This window comes from Lacerta agilis, chromosome 3 (assembly GCF_009819535.1).
Source record: "Lacerta agilis isolate rLacAgi1 chromosome 3, rLacAgi1.pri, whole genome shotgun sequence".
Lineage (NCBI taxonomy): Eukaryota > Metazoa > Chordata > Lepidosauria > Squamata > Lacertidae > Lacerta > Lacerta agilis.
In genome coordinates, this window is record NC_046314.1 from 72,181,894 (window position 1) to 72,201,521 (window position 19,628).

At 45.5% G+C, this 19,628-nt stretch overlaps 1 protein-coding gene across 1 annotated transcript; it reads right to left on the reverse strand.

Annotated features, from left to right (window-relative positions):
* Positions 1 to 1,458: 1,458 nt before the first annotated feature.
* On the reverse strand, positions 1,459 to 19,448 carry URB2 (URB2 ribosome biogenesis homolog). The gene is made up of 10 exons (XM_033144259.1): positions 19,382 to 19,448; positions 18,540 to 18,676; positions 17,336 to 17,512; positions 12,840 to 16,203; positions 11,682 to 11,842; positions 10,169 to 10,279; positions 7,992 to 8,225; positions 7,422 to 7,512; positions 6,547 to 6,686; positions 1,459 to 2,145 (listed from the first exon to the last, which is right to left on the reverse strand). Exons 2-10 carry the CDS (start codon positions 18,663 to 18,665, stop codon positions 1,948 to 1,950), a joined length of 4,602 nt encoding a protein of 1,533 aa, XP_033000150.1. The 5' UTR covers positions 18,666 to 18,676; positions 19,382 to 19,448; the 3' UTR covers positions 1,459 to 1,947.
* Between the last annotated feature and the right edge of the window lie 180 nt (positions 19,449 to 19,628).

Genomic DNA, 19,628 nt, shown 5'->3' on the forward strand with positions numbered 1-19,628 from the left:
GAGATAAAGATCTACCAGGCTTGGAGCGTTGAGCACACTGCTTTATGCAAATGAGTCGTGAGCAACTTGCAACCACCAAAAACGACACCTTAGTCCCTTCCATATACGCTGCATCAGGAAGATTTTGGGCACTGCGTGGCAGGACACAGTTTCAAACAAAGATATGCTCTCCCAATCCCACATTCCCAGCATGTTTGCACTCCTATCTCAGTGGTGCCTATACAATACTGGCTTGGTCATGTCCACAGAATGGAAGATGGCAGGATCCCCAAGGATGTGCTCTAAGGGGAGATGGCTTTAGGCACTAGGTCTGTTGGCAGAGCAACTCCTCCAATGATGCCTGCAAACATGACATGAAGGCTAGCAGCATTAACCCTGCTGTATAGGAATCCCTTGCAGACGACAGCAGTGCCTGGAGGCGTGACTGCTGGGAGAAGCGCAAAGAGAAGGAACGCCATGGTGACGTGCAGCACCAAAACCAGACACCTTCATCTGCCCCCTACTGCAACAAAACTTGTCTCTCCCGCATTAATCTCTGCAGCCACAGCAGGCGCTGTAACTCTGCAACCGTTAGAATTTACCCCCAAAGGGACACTCTTCCGTTGTCTCCTGAGACAGACTGGTGCCAACAATTCCATCAGAAAAGGTCCCAACAAGAAGGTAAGAGCCACTCTTTCTAATGTGCTAGCCTTTCTTGGTTCTATCTAGAAGATAAACAGGGTGAAATATTTTGTTTAATTAAAAAAATGGCATTCCTTTCACCTTCAGCCTGCAGTTGTGCAGTCCAATCTAGCACTCCGTGATCTGCTGCAAGCGTAGAGCGGGCAATGGAGAAAGTAGAAGACCACAAAACAGTGCCAAGATAAATTAATGGTTGGCATATATTTGCCTTAGATGTTACACTGTGTAAGGCTATATTTATTTCTCCTCCTGCTGCCCCTTTTCCTTGAAGCCTTGGGGTGTGATACGCTGGTGGGACAGCAACCTCCTGACTCATGTCAGTTCTCTGATTTGTTTATACATTGAAGGGATGACTCAAATGCTGAAGGAGAGGGCAAGCCTTTGTTAAATCCAAGCGTTCTTGACTCATATCCTATCCAAGAATAATCAGTTATGGAAGCATGATTAGTATCCAGACTGCAGAGCTGAGTAGAAACATCACGAACCATAAATGCTGAGGGATATGCTGAAAGGCTAAGAAAGGTGACTTCCTTACCAGGCAGTTTGTGAAGATGCAGCCAACACAAAGCTATGTTCCCTGGGTAGCACACAAGTCTGAGAGTCCTGTTTCTCAAAGAATAACTGCTGCTCACTACAGGCTAGTGGCAAAATTGCATGTAGACAGCACATAACATATCAGAAATATTAAGACCAGTGTCAAGTGTATTGAAGAGCCACAACTCTTAATTTTTTTAAAAAAAGAATTTATTAGGTTAATTAATTAATTAATTAATTAATTAATTAACAAGCTCTCACAATTACAGCACAACGTGGTGAGTGGTTTTCTTGGTCTCAATATAAAAAACATATAAACCAAAAATATGATTTATTTCCACATGTTGTTCTACATGAATACCCACTGCGTACAACAAAAGAAGACTGTGTTGTCTCTTGAAGGTTCTGACTGCAGCATCTCTTTACTGTGTAAGCAAAAACGAAGATCGCCAGGACCTCAGACTCCACTGTTAGGAACTAGGTAGCAAAATCTGGCCAGTAAATGGTACAGACATTTAAAGACTATTTCTTCTTCAAAACATGCTTGCAATCCTTAGGAAAGCATACATCCGTCAGTCACCTACACAGAAGTTGCTATGGGCACCTGTCCAGATGAACACAGCCTCTAGATTTCAGATACTAAGTACACAAACTTTAAGAACAGCAAGTGCTCATCACCTTGAAAGACAGTCCTCTGTGAGATTTCAAAGCAGCAGGTAGACAATAGGTAGCTCATGCTGTGTACTTTTCATCCCCTTGCTTTAGAGCTTTGTGGTAGTGAGAATAATCATGATACAGTTCCTTGAAAACTTCTCTCACTCCCACTGGTAAGGACGCATTTAAGAACTTGATATCGCGCTCCACGCAAAGATCTAGGATGTGATAAATCCCCTCGGTTAGATCTTTCTTTACAGCTGGGTGCAAAGTCACCTAGAGGGAACACAAATGACTCATTAAAACGTGTTATTAAACACACACAACACTCATAAGTAAAAGCTCTGAGGCAATGCAGTAGCTTATTATCTGTCCAGCAGGTTACCTGATGTACAAAAACACAACCTGTAATTTTGTAAGGCCAGCTGAAAAACTGAAAAATCTCAACACTAAACTGTAGTACACTTTTATTGTTGCATGTGTTCTTGCCACTGAATTTTAATTTGCTTTTATTCCTTAATGTAAGCCACCCTGACAACTTTGTTACAGGGGAACCTAGCACGTACCTCTCCTATGATATACCGTGTTTCTCCTAAAATAAGACACCGTCTTATATTTTTTTCCCCTCAACAAAACACAGTATGGCTTATTTTCAGGGGATGTCTTATTTTAACCGCATCGCATCAGTACGCTGTATAGCCACGCCTCTCCAGGCTGTTTTAATGGGAGGTGCCGCATCACTATGGCTTATTTTCGGGGTATGGCTTATTTTCGGGGAACGGCTTATATTTCGCAAATGCATAGAAATCCTGCTATGGCTTATTTTATGGCCATGTCTTATTTTAGGAGAAACAGGGTACCTCCCTAAGGCCGTTGTTATGTAGCAGTTTGCTTGGCTGGCAACAGGTGGCGCTGTGAACTACAGTGGCAGCAGCACAGGTGAGCCCTGAAGTCACAGCCAGTTGGCGCAGCAATAGGCCTGGGCGATATACCGATATATGAGGAGCAGACTGTGATGTTGGTTTCAACTCAGTGGTATATCGTTTTTGAAATCATCCTTCAAATTCAAGACAATATATATCCAAAATATGCAGTTCATCAGTATATAACAAATAATAGAACAAAAACTGAGAACACGGCCGTCCTTTATAGAGAAAACAGTAGATGCAGAAGAGACCATTCACTTCATTAAACCAGCTTTGCTTTACGAAGTTTCTAGCCCTGAAAGTGATGATGCAAATAAACACACACAAACACACTCTTCCACCGTCAGCTCCTCAGGCTGCATATGCATTCATTATCTATTATCCTCTTAAGCACTTCTAAGCCTGTCAGTCATCAGAACTGGCTATAAAAATCTTCCACACCTGAGCGCTGGCTGCTCCCTTCCAGCCTTCCCCACAACTGGCACAATCTCTGCACTCAAATGTCACCCTGGAAGCATCTTGCTGCCAAGATTTCTAGCCCCAAGGGTAGATTGTGCTATTTTCTGCCGCAGAAAGATCCTCTCCTTTCCTCCCTCCATGCGCCAAAAAGCCCAAATTAGCTTCATGCTTCCAGACCTGTCGCACCAAGTTCCTAGAATAATGGAAATTAAACTAGAGGCTGTCATTAAAATCCAGGCTTTCCTTCTCTTCCCCAGGCAAGTAATAAACTCTTTCCTAATGAAGTGAACTTCTAATCGCTGTGACAGTTCATGAAGCTTCAGCAGTGCTGGGGAAGTGGAAGCTGCTTTCGAAGAACAAAATGACCAACGTGCATCATCTGAGATGGCCAGGGAATCATTATTATTAATAATAAAACAACAACAACACCTTTATTGTCAATGTACAACCTGTGTACAATGAAATTAACTGGGCCTCCCCCCCCAACACAAACACTCAATCTCATTGCCCTCTGTGTGCTTGTCGCACAACACACCAACCCCAAAATTCAGTTGCACTATATTATATTCCGCTCAGCAGCCTAACAGCCCATGGATAGAAACTGTTTTTTTTTAGCCTGTTGGTACGACTGATTGTACTTCTGTATCTCCTGCCTGAGGGTAGAAGATTAAAGAGGTGCTGGCTGGGATGCGAATAGTCCCTGAGAATTTTTCTTCTTTATATGAAAATTGTTCATCTTTATATGTACCTGTTTAATGGGGTTCCAGCAGCCAACAACTGGCCTTTATTTTTGCGCCTGAAGTACAACACACTCCTAGAAAAGCTTCCCCGGAAGCTGGAAATACTGCAGCAAGCTGCAGAGCAGACTGTATTTTAAATTGCTGTCACCCACCCTTGGGCTTTATGGTGAAAGGCAAGAAAGAAATTGAATAAATGATTACAATGTGCTCCTTTGGGGGGGCTGCCCTTAAAACTGGTTCAGGAGCTGGGGCTAGTGGTGAGGGTTGGAAGGGATCTTTTCTGAAATCCTGGGGTCAGTGTCGACAGAACTGGACACAGTGGTCTAACTAAGGCACAATTTGTTGTTGTTTAGTCGTGTCCAACTCTTCGTGACCCCATGGACCAGAGCACGCCAGGCACTCCTGTCTTCCACTGCCTCCCACAATTTGGTCAGACTCATGTTGATAGCTTCAAGAACACTGTCCAACCATCTTGTCCTCTGCCATTCCCTTCTCCTTGTGCCCTCCATCTTTCCCAACATCAGGGTCTTTTCCAGGGAGTCTTTTCTTCTCATGAGGTGATGTCTCTGCTTTTTAAGATGCTGTCTAGGTTTGTCATTGCTTTTCTCCCAAGAAGCAGGTGTCTTCTAATTTCGTGACTGCTGTCACCATCTGCAGTGATCATGGAACCCAAGAAAGTGAAATCTCTCACTGCCTCCATTTCTTCCCCTTCTATTTGCCAGGAGGTGATGGGACCAGTGGCCATGATCTTAGTTTTTTTGATGTTGAGCTTCAGACCATATTTTGCGCTCTCCTCTTTCACCCTCATTAAAAGGTTCTTTAATTCCTCCTCACTTTCTGCCATCAAGGTTGTATCATCAGCGTATCTGAGGTTGCTTATATTTTTTCCAGCAATCTCAAACTGCCAATTTGCTACTGAGGCAAATTTAAGGTTCTTGTGTTGATGCATGGAGCCCTAAACAACTTGGGACTTTGATATCTGAAGGAACTCCTTTTCCAACAGAGACCTGCCCGTATGCCAAGAACTTTTAGTTACGCTCACCTTGTTGCACCATGACTTGCTGAGGTCTACCCCAACATAACCCAGAGGGATGGCCTTTTCCACTATGGCACCCAAATTGCAGAACTGCCTGCTGTCTGGAATAAAGCAAGTGCCATCTTCTTCTGATGGTTGTTAAAGGCATTTCAGTTCACCCAGGTGCTGGCAGGTTATGAATGCTGAGCCTGAGTGCTATCCAGCTTGTGTACCGAGGATTCTGATGTATGTTATAATATTTTCAATAGAATTTTGTTGTATTGCTGTGGACCATCCTGGTAACATTTAAGAAGAGCAGTATAGAACTATTTTAAATAAAAGTAAATGGGAGGGGGGAACTGGGGGGAAGAGCTTGCTTCCACACAAAATTCAGAATCCTCATTCACTTATTCCCTGAGCTGGAAAAATGGGTGCTCAAATTAGTATGTAAACTAGGGATGAAACACCTGGTTAATGAACTGTATGTTAAAAGGGATGGGTTTTTTGTAGTAGTTGGACTACTGCAGTGTGCTCTACCTTTGAAGGTGACCCCAAAACTACAACTAATTCAGAATGCGGCAGCTAGACTGGTGACTGGGAGCGGCCGCCGAGACCATATAACACCAGTCCTGAGAGACCTACATTGGCTCCCAGTACGTTTCCGAACACAATTCAAAGTGTTGGTGCTTACCTTTAAAGCCCTAAACGGCCTCAGCCCAGTATACCTGAAGGAGTGTATCCACCCCCCATCGTTCTGCACAGACACTGAGGTCCAGCTCCGAGGGCCTTCTGGCAGTTCCCTCCCTGCGAGAAGCGAGGTTACAGGGAACCAGGCAGAGGGCCTTCTCAGCAGTGGCACCCGCCCTGTGGAACGCCCTCCCACCAGATGTCAAGGAAATAAACAACTCTCTGACTTTTAGACGACATCTGAAGGCAGCCCTGTTTAGGGAAGTTTTTAATGTTTGATGGTTTATTGTGTTTTTAGTACTCTGTTGGGAGTTGCCCAGAGTGGCTGGGAAAACCCAGCCAGATGGGCCAAGTATGTATGTATGTATAAAAAAAATAAAAATTAAAAAAAATAATATATTGTGGTGAAAACAGTGAAAAAAGACAACAGAGCGTCTGCCAAGAAGCAGATCCAAAAAACAGCTAGTATTTCAGCAACAAAGACACAGATTCCAATGTCAAGAACAAGCTACAGGCTCCTGCTTCCCTTCCCTGCACTTTCTGATTCGCTGTAATCACACTTTGTCAAGGCTCCTGAACCAGTCAAGACTATGGTAACTGCACACCACAATCCACCTCCAAACCAGAATCAGAAGCCCCACTTTAAACTGAGGTTTAAGAATGTAAGAAAAGGCCTGATGGATCAGGCCAAAAGCCCATCTATAAAAACCTACCTTAGCTGCAAGCATCTCTTAATGCTCCAGAATCTTTTTGCAATCTATTTATGGCATTTGATGCACAAGGAACATATAATCATTATACTCTCCTCTTTTCCATTCTTACAAATAAATAGTAAACAGCTGATTATTACCTTCTGCAGTTCAATTACATACTGGGCCACAATGAAGGAAGATAACACAGTGAATTCTTCTGTTTTTGCAGCAATATAACTATACATCCGCTCCACCAAGTGGGCACACTTCAGTATAACTTCAAATTCATCTGTGATCACTTGGAAAGCAAAGTTTAAAGTCAGGTTTTTCCTTTTTTAATCCTTTCATGCTTCTCCCCACCCCCCATAAAATACAGGAACAAACCAAAAATCAACCAGACACAACAGTTTCTTCAGCCTATTATAAACTGTTAACAAAATGAGGGAAATAAGGGGCTGAATAGAAAGTATGCATATGAAAACAATGAGACTGTGTAACTGGAACTCCCTCCTGATCTGTGCAGGGCAAATTTTAGTGCTGGGAAGAATAGAAAGAAACATGACCTTGCATGTTCACTGAAGGACTTCGGCTGCAGTCCCATACACCAGGGGCAGGCAAGCTTTTTTTCCAATGGAAGGTGATTGACCAATCAGGAAAAGCCAATGAGAGACCAGAGACAAAGGTTGATGTACCATCCCTTCTCTCTATGTTGTGGTCACTGGGATAGGCTTTTACCCCAAGCAGTGAGGTCTTCCTGGTTCTTGGTGTGATCATTGCCTCCACCCACTACCGAGTATCATTCAAAAAGCCACTGCATGGCACTAGTTAATTTAGGATGCACACTTTAATTTAGGATGTAAGCCCTACTGAGCAAAAATGAGACATACTGTACTTTGGAATAAATTTTTTCCAGTTTGTGCTGCTAAACTTTGAATCTTGCAAGATGTAGCTGGCTCCCCTATGCAAAAGCGTTTTACGCATAGGGCAGGATCACAGGGTAGGAATAGAATGGGATACAAATAAAATACCAGACCTCTGTCTCCTTTCTGTTTCCCCTCGTGCATTGCTGAAATAACCAGTCTATGGAAACTGTTCAAGAAAGATGGAGCTGCTTTGAGCATCACCTGCAAACCAATTCAATACAAAACTGAGGCACTGGGACAAAAGGCAATCCGTGTTTTAACTTCGAAACAGATTTATTTGCTAAATTTATCTCCCACCCTTCCATCGCAATATGACCACAGGGCGGGTGACAAGCTACCAGAAAAATCAACCATAAAAATATTTAACGGGGCCTAAAACTCACAATCCAGTTTTGGATGCAACATCCCTCCATCTTCCCTTCTCAATACACGAGCAGGTCACAAAGCTCAAGGGGTGACCTGGGACCAGTCACACTCTCTTAGGCTAAGCTATCTCGTAGGATAAATGGGGAGGAATCCTATGCATGCCACTTTGAGCTCCTTATGGGAAAAGGTGGGCTAGAAATGTATTTAATAAATAAAATCATAACCATGGGAGTTGTCGCCCGGCAACTTCTAGACCTTAGGGGGGAAAGATAAAAATACCAAAACCAACAAACGGACTCTGCCCCCTTCGTTACCTTAGGATGACACTGCAGGATGGAAAAGAGAACCTCGTGAATTCCCAGGAAGATGTTCCCATACTCCCTTTGGTCAAGAGGGACAGTCAGAAGAATATTGAACACAAGGGTGACGTGATGCGGGTTGGACAGAACCCCTTCTCCTTGCCTTAGGAGGGCTGCCACCGTCTCCAGTATAGGTACTACGAGGATGGGTATGCGCTTTGGATCTTGAGATGCCTCTTTCATTTGCATCTGGGTCAAAAAATGAAGGAAAGAAGCAGCTGTAGGAAAGGACATGCGCCCCTGTTTCCCTACCACGTCCTTTCCTGGCAAGCTCCTGCTGCCATCAAGCAATGAAGCAGAGCTTCCGGAGGCACACGTGGTTTTCTCCAAGAGGAGTAATACTGGTACATGAATGCAGATCCATAGTGCTGTATCCAAGACACCCGAAATCTGACTTTGTAAAGGTTTATGTATGTTTACGGCAGAAGGACGTACCAAGCAATATAGGCAGAAATCTACAGCCCTTCTGTGCTACCATTTCTTTCTAGCTCAACGGAGGTAACTCTATTTTCTGCACACACACACACCAAGAGCCTCAAGGTTGCACGTCACCTGCTGGGATACTACATCTCCCTAGCACTGAGTGATGTTTTGAAATTCGGAAAGATGATGTTTCCCCAGAAGGGACATTTCATCGCTCCTGCAACTTCTATTTGTACCTGCATCACAGGAACCTATTGAACGTCTCTGATGCGGCCAGCAATTCCCCTCCCCTCCCCTCTGTAAAGTTAAAGGTAGCCCGACCATTAGTTCCGGTCGCGGACGACTCTGGGGTTGTGGCACTCATCTCCCTCTATAGGCCGAGGAAGCCGGCGTTTGTCTGCAGACAGCTTCTGGGTCATATGACTAAGCCGCTTCTGGCAAACCAGAGCAGCGCACAGAAATGCCATTTACCTTCCTGCCAGAGTGGTACCTATTTATCTACTTGCACTTTCGAACTGCTAGGTTGGCAGGAGCAGGGACTGAACAATGGGAACTCACCCATCGCGGGGATTCGAACCGCCGACCTTCTGATTGGCAAGCCCTAGGCTCAGTGGTTTAGACCAGTGTTTTTCAACCTTTTTTGGGCAAAGGCACACTTGTTTCATGAAAAAAATCACGAGGCACACCACCATTAGAAAATGTTAAAAAATTTAACTCTGTGCCTATATTGACTATATATAAAGTAATTTTCCCACGGCACACCAGGCAACATCTCGCGGCACACTAGTGTGCCACGGAACAGTGGTTGAAAAACACTGGTTTAGACCACAGCACCACCCGCGTCCCTCTCCCCTCTGTAACACTTTGTAAATACTTAACTTTTTTTCCATTTTTGGTTTATGTTACTGATGGCTATGCACTCCCCTGTTATGGTATCTTAGTTCTGGGGCACTTGAACAATTTGATTATTTTTTTAAAAAAAAAAAAAGTGAAAGGGAAGAGTGTTACTATTTTCTGCTGGAATTGCAACTGCTTCATCAATTAATAATATATATTCATTGCATACACAATATAATTCCCCCCCTCCTCCCTTGACACATACTCTGCCCTGTGCCCAAATCTGCTCTGCTCCTGAGGGTTGGGTGGGAGACACACAGAATAAAGTTGTGGTGGGAGAGGGGGTGAAGATGTGAAGATTCCTTTGAACAAGGAGAAATCATTGAGCTGACAGAACGTCCCCTTAGTGCTACTTTAACACACTCCAATGCCCGGAGTGGCTTCATATTCTCCCACTGTGTAACCCTAGGTCTGGAACACGCATCCAGTCCCTATTTGGGGAAACAATTCCCCCCTCCCTTTATGATTCTTTGGAGATGGAGTACTATCACTCGCATACAGAACAGCACAAAACTAGCCATGTTGCAAAACTAAAGCGTGGAAAGGGCATGACGCCAACAAGTATAGCTCCTTGCTTTCCATCTACTCATGTACACATTGGGATGGGGAACCTGTTGTGCTCCAGACACTGCTGAACTCCAGCTCCCATCAGCCCCAGCCAGCTCAGCCAATGATGGGAGTTGGAGTCCGGTCACCAACACCAGCTCCCCACCATACACTCCTTGGGAATAAAAGACATGTGGGAAGTGCATTAGTGTCAGTAGCACAGATTGGCCCTGAAGCACCACAGTTCTGGCTGCAGAGATACTCACAACTAAAGCAGTGATTATCCGGGGACTGGAAAACCAGAACGCTTTCTCTTTCTCTCTGCTTAAAGGGCAGCCAAGCAGCACTTTGACTAGAGTAACAGCTGACAATGCTTCCTGCACAAATGAAAAACCAAACATCTCATTTCAAACAGGAGACATGAAGGTGAAAGGGTGCAACCGCAGGAAAGTTAGGTACAATCACAGTTCCATGGAAATGAAAGAAATTTAAGTCCATCAAAATAAGAGTTCAGAGTCTGCTTTATACATTTTTTCCTAGACATGTAAAATATTTTTTAATATGTCTCTTCCTCAGACCTCCTTTTTCCATTTCCATTTCCCCCATCTTTCTCCACAAAGACACACTGCTTTTCAGGCTTTCCCTTCTGTGACCACTGAACACAGTCCTTGCTGGGCTGTTTTAGGGCATTATTCCTTTCCCTAAATATACAGTGGTACCTCGGGTTAAGAACTTAATTCGTTCTGGAGGTCCATTCTTAACCTGAAACTGTTCTTAACCTGAAGCACCACTTTAGCTAATGGGACCTCCCGCTGCTGCTGCGCCGCCAGAGCACAATTTCTGTTCTTATCCTGAAGCAAAGTTCTTAACCTGAAGCGTTATTTCTGGGTTAGCGGAGTCTGTAACCTGAAGCGTATGTAACCTGAAGCGTATGTAACCTGAGGTACCACTGTATGTTTATTTCTGCAACCCCCACAGGTTACCCCCAACTCGGCCAATACTTTTCTTGTGCATGTGGCTTTAGTAATGCAAGCACAAGCACTTCAAGACTTGAGATATTAGCACATAAACAGACTAGGATCTGTACTAGATGTCCAATTCCCCATTTACAGCATTTACAAATGAAAGGCCAAAGCGCTTTTGGGAAAGGGCCATAACTCAATGGGCAGAACACACGTGTTGTCCTGAGCAGGTCCCAGGTTCAATTTCCAGTATCTCCAAAGAAAGCAAATTATCAGGCAGTAGATCTGAGAAAAGATCTCAACCTGATATCTTGAGAGAGCCAGCGCCACACAAAGTAGGCAACATTGGTTAAATCAGGAATTGGCATGCCAGATGTTTGTGAACTGCAACTCTTATCATCCCCGACACCAAGGGAAGTTAGAGGAGAGCAACAATATCTGTAAGACCAGAGGTTGTTCCTCATCCTGAGATTAAATAGTTTGATTCTGTAGAAGCATAGCTGTCAACCCTCCCTGCTGTTCCCCACTGCTATATACATAGCTGTCAACCCTCCCTGCTGTTTCCCAATGCTATAAGGGAATTTTCCGCAAAAAGGGAAAGGTTGGCAGCTATGTGTAGAAGCCAGCCTAAGATGCCCAAACATGTCAATTTCAATGCTACACATTCTGATACCTCCTTTCCACATAAGAGTAGTAAAAAAAAAGTGCTTGCTATCATATGGTAGCTATGTAATGGCATAGCAAGGAGTAGGATGGGCAACAAACAGTTGTGACGTATACGAGAAGTTTAAAAGATAAGTCAATAAATTTTCCCTACTTCATGATTTTGTTTCCAAATATTGCGAACATCTAACCCCTCAAGCACCACCCTCAACATGGCACAAAAGTCGTCAGGGGTACAATTCTCCACCAGCTGGGCCACCAGTTCTGTCAGCTGCACTTCCAGATCTCGAATCACTTGGACGGTGACTCCGGGACCTGCAATAATGAAAGACAACACTATCATACAAACTCCAGGCCTGCTGGAGGCTGCTGGGTTCTGAATCGTTTTAAGAACAATTCACAAAACGGGTTTGCATGAATTGCAATGCTTTTCTGAACTTCTACTGAAGTTCTTGGCATCCATCTGTCTCGAGACACAATGGAGTGCCTCTCTGAGGGTGAAATGAAACTGCTGGAGAATCACTGTGCCTGCAGAGAACCAAAACTGCTGCCTCCCGCATTGTTTTTGCTGCGCTAGCAGCACCAAAGTGATCTCTCTGGGACGCAAGCTTGGGCAGTGTGTATGGAGGTCCTGTGCTGCTCAGATGGGAAGACTCCCCTCAGCCTCACTGATGTGGCCCAAAGTAAAGCAGAATAATACATTTGGTACCAGCTTGGTTGCAGGAGCTGCTGGAAGGAGGCATACAAGACGCCACCTGTCTTAGGGACTCCACTCTTCCTTTGTGTGGGGTTTACTCCTTAGCCTTTTCTTTGTATCTTTCATCACACACAAGCTTCCATCAAAGAGAATAAGTGCTTCTTATGTGGGTAGGATCCCTATACCTTTCAAAGGCCTGAGGCTAAGGAAAAGAATGGGTGGCCCGGCCTTCTCCTGACACATGACCTTGATTCTGAACTCTCTAATGGAACATCATCATGATTTTCCTTGCCTAGTGCAACAAAGAGATGGGATCTTGCAGAGTGAAGTGGCTATAGGACAGGTACAATGCACAACAGCAAGTAAGGCTATGCTATTAAGCAGCAGCTATCAGCCAGATAGGGAGCCTGTGGCCCTCTGATGCTGCTGGACTACGACTCCCATCATTGCTGACTGTAGGCCACAGTGGCTGGAGCTGAGGGGAGTTGTAGTCCATCTACTTTTTTGGAAGCATCCGAGCTGGATGTCTGTACCAACATTGTAACTCACAGACTCCCTTAAGGCTTCCACGTGTAACAAAGGGTTGAGAGAGCAGGAAGGATAACCAGCCGTTACCTGCAAGTAGTTTTCTGATGGAGTGAAACGCAGCAATGGAAGTTGCTTGTGCAGGATACAGCTCCGGCATGGAACAGAAGGCAGTTAGGAACTGCAGCGCGGAGCGAAGGAACTGGACGTTGCCGCCAGCCAAGTCAAGTTCTCTCAAGAGCTGAATGTAAAAACTTTGGTACAATTCGCGGTGAGAAAGCTGCTGGCATTTGCTCAGCTGTGCGGGGCTTTTTTGCGCATTCTCCCCCGCCACCGACTGCACAAGAAAAGAATCTGCTTTCAGAAGGGTCGTAATGCACGGCAGGAACACCAAAGGCAACGGCTGGCCTTTTGTGTGATTTCTAAGGCAGAGCTGGATGGTTGCTCCCGTCTGCAGCACTGCCTGTTCCAGCAAAACAGGCAGCGTTCCTGAAGCCTGATAGTTCCCTTGCTGCTGCTGCTGCTGGAGGTGCAAAGCCAGAACTTGACACTGTGCTGTTACCGCCACCAAGAGGAGCTGGTCAGCAGCAGGGCTCCAACTCTCAGCATGTTTGCTGCTGGCCGCACACGGCTTGCAAGTGGCTAGGAACGACATGAACTTTTCCAGGTTCAGCTTCACACTTTGCCTCCTCTCGAGAGTGAACTGAAGGTAGTGCTCCAAAAAGACCTGGAACCCAGAAAGAAATCCATCCCAGGGAGCAGCTGCTAAAACGCCGGCTGAAGTCTTGCACGCTGCAAATGCAGAGGAGAGGGCGGCTTCAAGAACATCGCTGGCATGCAGGACCTTGAAGGACGAATTTGCATTCCTGCCTGCCTGCAGGCAGGCCAGGAGATGGTAGCAGGTTGTCCTGAACTTCAGAGACAAGGCCTCACTGCAAGCGACGCTTGCCCTGGTGTTGGCAGCCAAAGATAACAGCAAAAGGAAGCACCGCGCGTGGCCCAGAGGAAAGAGGCTGTCCAGATTCAACGCCGAAATTATATCCAGCAAACCCAAAAGCCTGTTGAGGTGCTCTTCTTCCAAGGTAACGTAATCCCTCTCTTTTGCTGCTGATAGTATATTCTGAGCAGCTTTCTCCATCGCTGTCCAGCACGTGGAAGGTTCACTGCTAGGCCCTGTGCTGGCACCGCGACCAGAAGGGTCAAACTCACACCATGGCACATCTTCTGCAGACAGCTGTTGAAGAGGCTGGTTGGCAACGATGCTCGCACAGTGCTGGACTATGTGGCTTAGGAAAGAGGAGTGCAGCGCCCGCAGTTCTGGAAGAAGAGGACTATGCAGCAAATCTGTAGACACTTTTCCAATGGTGATTAAGGAGCTGCCGTCGCCATCAGGGGCTGCCTGTGTCTGGTTCGCCAACAGTGTTTTCAGGAGCACACCTGCAACGTACCATGTATCACTCATGGATAGATAGGGGGCCAGGATGGGAAGGTTGGAGACTACGAGGTGCCAATGAGCGGTAGGGTAAGTGAGGCTAGTTATTGCGCCTGCATTGCCATCCCAGGGCTCTGACTCTTCTCCATTCGTGCAACATCTTCCAGACTGAAGGATGAAAGCTCCAGCACACTGCAAAGCCTGATGGGATGCCTCTGTCTGAGAGCTGGATTGCATCAGCATCATCTTCATTTTCTGAAGCACCAGCCATTCTGTACAGTATCTGCTCCCTGAGCAGGAACAGCTTAAGAGCTTAGTGATCTTCCCCCAGCACTGCATATCCAAACCAGGGAGGACAGCTGAGAAGTCCCAGTTGCTTATGGTGGAATCAGTAAGAGCCAAGGTTGTTTTGCCTACCGGGGATACATACTTTGGGCAATTTAAACTGAAAAGAGTATCAACCGCTACCCAGGTGCAAGCAAAGAGGAGAGCAGAGCCACCAACTTTCTCTGCCCAAAGCTCCAGCTCCGTTTCTTCTGCCTGGCAGTCCGTCAGCAGGTCAAACAAAGCTCGGATTACCTCCCTCTGCATCGTCTCCATCAGATTCTGAGTCCGACGTACAACAGGCAACGGGGTGGAATCATCTAAGCTCCTCATATGGAACAGAACAGAGTGTAGCAACGAGCTCATGGACTGGAGCTTCAAGGCCATGTCGGAGTCTCCTCTGACATCAGGTATAAGGAAAGTCTGGCACTTCTCCAGTATGAGTGCCACAATGTCCAGGATCTGATTGGGTGGCAGATCTAGGAGGCACTCGCAGAGCTTGGCCCGGATGCCTGCAGGCAGAACCGGGAGCCTCAGCTCCTCTGCAGCAGGGCGGCAAATGACAGACAGAACCTCTTCAAAGAGCTTTTGGAACTGGCGCAACTTGGCGTAAGTGTGGAAGAGAGTCGCGACAAGTGTCTCCTGAGCCTTTTTTGTACGCGGCTCAGACACCTCTGCATCAATCCAAGCAGAGGCCACCAGGTCGTCCAAATCAGGCTCCACAATCAAATGATTTAAGGAGATCAAGGCCTTGAGGCACCTGAACCAGGCAGGGATGGCAGGCTGGGAATGACTCACCAGAATCTGCGCCAGCTGGCGGTAAAAGTGAAACTGCACTTCCTTGTGCCGAATCCTATCCGCGGCAACGTTATAGATGCCGCTGCTCAGCACCGAGTTCAAAAGCTGCTCCATGGCCAGGAGCTCCGAGATCCACTCTGACGGAGAAAACTGGCTGTTCCAAAGATCCTCTTGGAGGCTGGAAATCCTTAGACAGCGATAAAGCCTGGTGAGCATGTGGAAGCAGACAAGGTGGTTTTCGGCCTTATTGTAGGATTCTAGGAACAACTTAAAGAGCAGAGGGACTGAGTTTGCTACCACTTTCCCATGAAGAGCCGGAGGACAAAAACTAGCATCTTCTAACCTAGCCTGGAGTGTGCTGGCCGGCAGCAGGAGATGTTTCAAACCCCCTTTTCTTACGGCGTGAGGCTCCTTCTCTGGCAGCAACTCTTCGCTGTAAGACGACAAGAGTTCTGGCCGGAAAATACCAGCCACCAGCAGGGCTTCTACGCTGTTCCGGATCTCCTTGCTCTGATGCTGACGCAGGTGGCCGTCTTCCGCCTGTGTCCATGCCCCGCTAGTGAGCAAATGCCTCAGGAGCAGGCACGGCTGAAGCAGCTGCTTAGTCACTTGCCCAAATACGCGGTTCGCATTGGCCTGCTGCCGCTGAATCAGGAGGTACTGCCGGAAGGTCAGCTGGAGGACTTCGAGCAACTGGGGTGACACGGCCTCTTCCGATGACAACTGCCAACATGCTAGCCAGGACAACTTGCTCAGAAGGTCCACCAGGAGCTCAATTTTTGCAGTGTAAACTATCGAGAGAGGGGGCACAGACAGGATGCCACTACAGCAACTTAGCACAGTGCCAACGTCCCTCAAGGTTTTTTGGGCATAAGAGGTGGAAAGCTTTTCATTCATGACCTGAAGAGTAAACGAGAAGCAGACAATTCACGGTCAATCTTCTACATAGAAATGATACTCTAATGGTCATTAACTAGGGGAGCTGAAGGTCAGAAGCTCTCCATCTAGTGTCTTCTTACATGATGTTTGGTTAGAAGCACAGATATTTACTGCAACTTATGTATCATGTAATAAATCACCTGTTATTATTCTTTACCTCTGTCTCTCTCTCTCTGCCATCAGCATTGTTGTCCCTTCCAAAACCAGCCTAAGGCAAATAATCCAATGAGGCTCCTTGTAAGGCTAGAGCTTAGATCCTGATGAAAGAGGGGCTAGGACCTGCTGACAGCCAAACTAAAGACCCCCTAACATGTGGATGAGGGGGATACCGTAGTATGCAGCCTTTCTAAAAGTCAAATATGACACGGACTCTAAAAGCTGCATTGTGCTTCTGCAAAACGAAAAAATTCTCTTTTCTAAACGTCATCTAGGCTATTCTGCAGCATATCCTGTTTTAGTGACCTTTTAGATTAGGTTCTTCAAAAGTGACCAGAAAAGATTTTGTTCTTATAAACATTCTATATTTTAATGCCCTGAATGTGTTTGTTCCAAATATGTTCAAAGTAGCATGTTCTCAAAAACTTACAGAGCTAATTTTCCTGCATGGTTGCTGAATTTATTGGGCAATAAAAGACTAACACCACAGTGCTAACCTAGTTGGTAGCAAGTCCTATTGACTTCCCTGGGGCTTACTCCCAAGATAAGTTAGGACTACAGCCTAAAACTATCTGTTCTACAGTTATAATCATAAAACCAGTTATTGGGAGTTAAACCCTATTGTACTGGGAGTTAAATCCCTATGTATTCAGTGGGATTTGCTTCTGAATAAATATGCCACACCAAGTTTCTCGCATGCACATGAGGATTATATATACATACAAGCTGCAGCCAATACATATAAATATGGCAGCCTGCACTTTTGCAATATTAGAGGAATACGGCAGTCAGGGTGAGCAACAGCTGCCAACAGATAGCAGAGGTGAGCAGAGAAAATTAGAGGGGGACTTATGATGGAAGAGGTGGGACAGTCAGAAAGGTCCAGCGTGGACTATACACTACATACTGTCCTGTACATATCTACACATCAAGTTACCTGTGCAATTGAAAAACGTAGGGTGATTGTCTTTCCATCCTTGAAGAGACTCTGCAGTTTCCTGCTATGAAGGATGTTGTCCAGGTACGTCCAAAGCTTCTCAACAATATCATCGGGCAATTCAAGTTTCTTGTTGTAACAGGAAACCAGGGTATGGCACACCCAATCCAGCAAGACCTGTGTTCACAAATATATTTAAACACTAATAATAGCCATTCTACAACTTTTAAAGACAAAAGGGGGGAGGTGGAGGGAGGGAGGGAGGGAGGGAGGGAGGGAGGAAGGAAGGAAGGAAGGAAAGAAAGAAAGGGCATGAGGACACATAATGCACTGTCCAGATGGGGGGGAAATGCTTAGAAACCATGTGTAAGCTACTCTGGAGTTTCATGGAAGATTCTGAGAGTGCTAACAAGAAGTTCCAATTTCAGCTGGAATTCTGCATATGCTCCAGAACTATGGGCAGGATTCACTTAACGAGTCCTGTCAGCTTGCGCAACAAGCCTCATATCAACTCTGAGGGTTCATAGGTTTTGATGTCTCAAAGCAATCTTCAGGAGCAGTAAAACTCTTTTCAAGTCCCACTGGTTTCAGTGCAAGAGAATTGGGCAGGTGCTTAACTCTCCCACGGAGATCAGAAGCTTGTTTAGACTGAGGCTTTTAGGAAATAAAATAGCAATGAAGGCATGCTAACACTACTCTGAAAATCCAAGTGTAGAATGTACCCCCATCGTGACGTGTAAGAAACATGATTTGGAAAGGCAAGACAGTACAGTTGCTACAAAAACTAGTGAAAAATAGTTGTTATGTATTTACTGAAACCCAGATTTCCTTGAGAGAATAAACATGTTTACAAGGATGTACCAAAGATCTTATTTGTATGATTGTAAGTTATTTAAACTGTTTTTAATGTTCTAACCTGCCCTGAACCTTAGGGTGAAGGGCAAGTAATAAATAATTAAACAAATAACAACAACAACAGCCTTTTATGAAAAATTGGACAAAACGAAGTACCACAGTATTCCCTGCCTCTTCCAGTTAGAGATGGGTATTAGCTAGATATGAAAAAATGGCCTGAATAACATAATCTCAGAGATTTATTTATTGTCATTGTCCGTATATACATATAATCTGTGTTGAACCAAGGCATTCTATATAAAAAAATAATTTGGAACAACAATGGGGGGCATTTATGAAAATACATTACTTGTTCTTTGTTTGGAAGAAAGCACTGATGAGAAATCCATGCAAACTGAGCCAACTTGAGTTTGTCCTCCCATGATGTCTTTGCACTTTTTAGCTTCAGGTGAATGCCAGAGTAAATCGCAGCCATGAAGATAATATCTAAAATAAAATATTTTGAGAAGGAACATTTGAAGTATGCATTAATTGCGCTACTAGTTCACAATTTATTATTTTATGCATGTGCACTTCCTTAACACAGGTTCTCTGTATTCATTCTGGTTTGTGCCAGAAGAAAGAGCTAATGTAGGTTTAAGAGTGTGAGCTGCGAACCAGGAAGTTCCTACCGGTATTTCACATTGCAGCCCTCACTTAGGTGGCCTCGCTTAGATGTCACTAAAAGTAACATCTTCCCCAAACATAGCAACTGCTAGCAAGATTGCCTTTCATTCCCCAGGATCACAGAAGCAACGGTCACCATTAACATCCGGACTTCAATGCAGATCCAGCCCTCACCACCAAGAAACCACATCCTGCCCGTACTGTATGAAAAATCAAGAAGCAGGCAATGACAGGACTTCCAGGGAAACTTGAAATTTTGGCACCTCTCGTTCAAAAAAAAAAGATTCTAAATACTTTGACACAGATCCCTCACAACCAAGTGCCACACGTGCTATTAAGGTCGCACGCTTTCAACCTTGAAGCCCATTCAGTATAGTTTCAGGTTCGGTATATGAAAGATTATTTCACTTGCGATCTTGTCTGTACCTCATCTCTTCGCTTGCCCCCAACATCTCCCTTTTTAAAATAAGAGTAGCAGTAGTAGCAAAAAAGTGTCTCACTAACTAAACTCAGATAATTGCTTACGGTATTTAAACAGCCACAGCAACAACGCACGCAGAGGATCGCGCTGCGGAACTAGCGGCAGCCGCCTTCTCGTCCCCGTTCGCACAGACGCGCATCTTGCGCCGAAAAGCACCACGCGGACGAACCCCTCCCCCCCCCGCGCCCCGGACTTACGCGCAGCGCCACGCTCTCGCCCTGGCCCCGCCCCCTCTCCCGGTCCCTCCGCGCACGTGCTGCTTCTTCCGGCACATCCTCAGATTCCCCCCTC